Here is a 3,986-nt window from a genome sequence, read left to right on the forward strand (position 1 = left end):
CGTGGTGCCTGTCGTGTTTACTCCTTACTGGCGCAGAGTATTCCTAGTTAAGGGTATCTTGCTGGTCATTCAGTGGTTTTGCAAGCAATGCAGTTGCAGTTATGTTACATAACTGACAATACCTTTCTTGGTTTGCTGAGGCTGCATTGTGCTGTTACATGTTCTGGATCTTAACTGCCAGCAGATCAAGGGTTGATAACATTTCTTGGAGCCTCTGTAAATGTCACATCTTGCTTCCTAACTGAAGCATGGCCTTGTTACTTATGATGTCCTATTCTAGATTTGTAACAAGTTCTGAATAATCAAAGCATGACAATTGAATGGTAACACTATGCTGCTGTTCTTGAACTTGAACCGGATGCTGCCAAGTTGCCAACTCATGTATTAAAACTGAACCTGCTGCTTTCTTTTGTTGATCATGTCGTGTGTTTCCTTTTGTTTTGAAAACTATCCACACCTCTTCCTGAAACTTTTCTTTGTTTCATCTTTAGATCACCGAGTGCTATGCAGTTTCAAGATTACAAACTTTCAGAATGAAGTACCGTTGACTGTAATCCTGTTGTAGGTCTTGTATTTTCATCAGTTAAGTTCAGTAGTAGCAAATAACAGGACATGCAGCGCGAGTCTATTCACGACTTGACAAGCGTCAAGGCCTCAAAAGGGCGACAAGATCAGGGCATGATCGACGCTATGAACTGACACGACCTTAGGACTCGTTCTGCTCCGATTCTCACTGTTTTCAGTTACGAAAAACAGCTCAATTTCGGGAGTCTGTATAAGAAGCAATAAAATCGCAGCAGAAAACTTGCTCAGTTTTACGAAACGCAAAATCTCTGGCTCGCGAATTAGCTGATCCAATCTTCCCTGTGTGTCTGAGCTCCCGGCAAACACTGAAGACCGGCTATGATCAATTCCTAGACTCTTCCAAAGTCTCCAATCTAGCAAGTCCAGCGAAGTTGGCAGACTACCATGGCGGAGGAGAAGGGCGCGGGACGGCAACCGTTTTGAGTAATCTGGGTTGACTGACTCGTGGGCCAGAGTGGATTTGCCAGCGGACGTCACTGCTTCCGTGGGGCCACGGTGTCAGCGACAGTGGGCTGCGACGGGGGGCCTCGAACCCCATGGAACCGCGCGGCTTGCTCAAGCTAACCCGCGCTATAAAATCCAAGTCCTTCGCTTCCATGTTCTCCCAATCTTGGTCTTGTCCCCGATAATTTCCTCCCACCGCTCCGATTCCATTTGCTCGCGGGCGGTTCTGGAACCTTCTGGAACGGGCCCAGAGGGCGTGGTGCGCACGCCTTCCCCGAGCACGGCGATGGCCACCGGCGCGGGCGCCGCCGTCTCAGGTGATCTCATCTCTCTCTCTATCTTCGTGTCTCTCCCCATGGCTTCTGCAGTTGAATCGCTAGGCGCTCGGTGTTTGTTGCGGGCGAGGTGCTCGGTGAAACGCCGCTGAGTGAACCGCGCCATATTTGCAGGGCCAGGGACCTCGTCGTGGTCGGAGATGTTGCCGGAGATCATCGGCTGCGTGCTCCGCAGGCTCCCCGCCGCCTCCGACCGCGCCGCGCTCCGCTCCGTGTGCAGCTCGTGGCGCGCCGCCGCGCGGTGCTACCCGCCATCCTCGCGGCCGCTCCCTCTGATCCTCTGCCCGGGCTTCACGTTCGCCAGCCCATTCGCGGTTGGCGACGCCATGGCCTCCGCCGGTCACCGCCTACCGCTTCTCGGCACGCCGCTCGAGATGGACGCCTACTGGGGCAAGTGCGTCGGCTCTTTCGAAGACTGGCTCGTTTGCACCCGGCTCTGTCGGTCCACCCCGCCTTGTTCCTGGATGGGTGCTGATGATTGCTGCTTCCTGGTGAACCCTTTCTCCAGCGAGGCCATCTATCTGCCGAGACCGTGCGCTGCCCATTCATTCGGCACCATTCAGATCTCTGTTCCTCTCTGTAATGGCAATGGCAATGATGAGGTCGTGTGCACTATCCATGCTCCTGAATATGCAATGGCACTCTGCAAGGTGGTTCTCTCCGCGCCACCTGAGGCTGGGGCGAACTTTTTCGCCGAGCTAAAAGTCGGTTCCAGTTGCATCATCGCTGCAATCTCCCAGAAAGTTGGGGAATATAAGCTTGCCTTCTGCAGACCAGGAATGCTGTCATGGTGCATTTGTGAGGGCAACTGCATCAAGAGGTATATCGACATCGAGTTCTTCCAGGGGAAGCTCTACTTGGTGAACATCAGCAACGGAGATCTCTTTGTCTTTGAGTTCGGAGCACATGATTGCTTTCCAGTTGTATCTCGTGCCGAGCATTGCCTGATTGAGAAGCTGCCCCTGATTGATGGTAGTGATCGGCAAAATTACAATCTCGTGCAGTCTGACGGGAAACTGTTGCTAGTTGTCAGATACTTCACAGGAAGCTGCAACCAATTTACTGGAGTTAGAGTCTTTGCATTGGATTTCAACTCAGATCCGTGGAGATGGATAGAGATGAAGGGCTTGGATGGCAAGAGTATTCTTATCAGTTCATCCTGCAGCAAGTCATTCCCTGCCTCTGAGTATGATGAGATTGAAGACGACCACATCTACTTTCTTGATTACTTCTGCCCCAGTTTCTTCCCTAAGGCGCTGGACAACTATGCTTATCGTTCCCAAGTGTACAGCATAAGAGATGGAAGGATCAATCCTTTTTTGATTGGGAAAGGACCAATGCGCAATAAGGGGTTTCCCATGTGGTTCTGTCCTTCTCAGTGAAATGCTGCAGCACAAATGCTAGCGTATCTGGCTTTGTGAATCAGAAAGGTTGCTCCTGGAGATATGTCATGGAAGTGGGATCCTTAATAAGCAGCACTACACCTGTTATTTTCTGTATGAATAATGCTGCATAAATAGTGTAACTTTCGGTAACCTGGAATGTTCTGCATAGGTTCTCTCGCCTTTTGTGCAAAACTATTGGCCTTTTTCCCAGGGCAAATGTCTGGATGTGCAGTGAGTTGGTATTAGAACTAGTCAACATGTACATAATCTGGCATTGCTTGTACATACAAATTTGTTGTGTCACTGTTCATAGTTTTGAAACGCAGTTCTCTATTGTTGTATCTCTTGCTGTCAATGCTATATTGTTTTTCCTTTTTGACTTAATGGACTCCGATTTGTTTATAGATATTGTGGTAACTCTGCTACTGTTCTTTCACATTTCTGTGTGAACTGACAAATATTTCATAATTTTCATACTCCAAAGACTAAAATGAGTGATGAGTCTCCACCGAAAGCATGAACATGCTGTGAAAATTAACTCTTCACTGATAGTTTAGTTTTTTTAGAACAACGGTCTGACTTTATTGATTCATAAAAGAAAGTACAATCGATCGATACAACCGAAACAAACAAAAGCAAACTGATAGTTTAGTTGTGACTTGAGATTCTGGAGCCATCGCATGCATTGCTTTCTGGACTTCGAGGATAAACCCTGATTACTAAGAGGTATGCTGTTCAGCAAATACAATATTTGAGCTTGTGACTTCTGAGATACAAAGTGGCTGCTGCAGGCACTAATGCACCTGTCCGTGTTGCAGAACCTGAGACCTAGGCTGAGACGGCAGCACAGGAAGTCAGGAAGGCGGAGAGATTTCTCCATCACTTATGGCTCTTCCTCTTTGATGTGTTCGTAATGTTGTTCTGAAGATGCTGTTTTTTTTTCCGAAACGCAAAGCTTGCGTCTCGATGTATTGATAGAAAGAATATAATTACAAGGCCAAGACATCCCAACGCAACCGACCACTCAAGACAAGACCACTACCAACGGCCGCAAGACAAACATCACAACCGGCACAGCCAAACAAACCCCACCTAGATGCCTAATATACATTGTACATGAGCCGAAGGTGCCGCGGCCCGCCCGCCTCGCAGAACTCGAAGACAAGCCCATGAGGCGTCTCGTCGACCGCAGAAGCCTCAAGCCGCCGATCGCCGTTCCTGTCCCCACCAATTCGCC

General features: G+C 48.9%; 1 protein-coding gene across 1 annotated transcript; it reads left to right on the forward strand.

Annotated features, from left to right (window-relative positions):
• The first annotated feature begins 1,144 nt into the window (after positions 1-1,144).
• Positions 1,145-3,090, forward strand: LOC104584948. Its single transcript, XM_014902585.2, has 2 exons — positions 1,145-1,346; positions 1,479-3,090. Exons 1-2 carry the CDS (start codon positions 1,316-1,318, stop codon positions 2,744-2,746), a joined length of 1,299 nt encoding a protein of 432 aa, XP_014758071.2. The 5' UTR covers positions 1,145-1,315; the 3' UTR covers positions 2,747-3,090.
• Positions 3,091-3,986: the final 896 nt, after the last annotated feature.

This window comes from Brachypodium distachyon, chromosome 4 (genome assembly GCF_000005505.3).
Source record: "Brachypodium distachyon strain Bd21 chromosome 4, Brachypodium_distachyon_v3.0, whole genome shotgun sequence".
Taxonomy (NCBI): Eukaryota; Viridiplantae; Streptophyta; class Magnoliopsida; order Poales; family Poaceae; genus Brachypodium; species Brachypodium distachyon.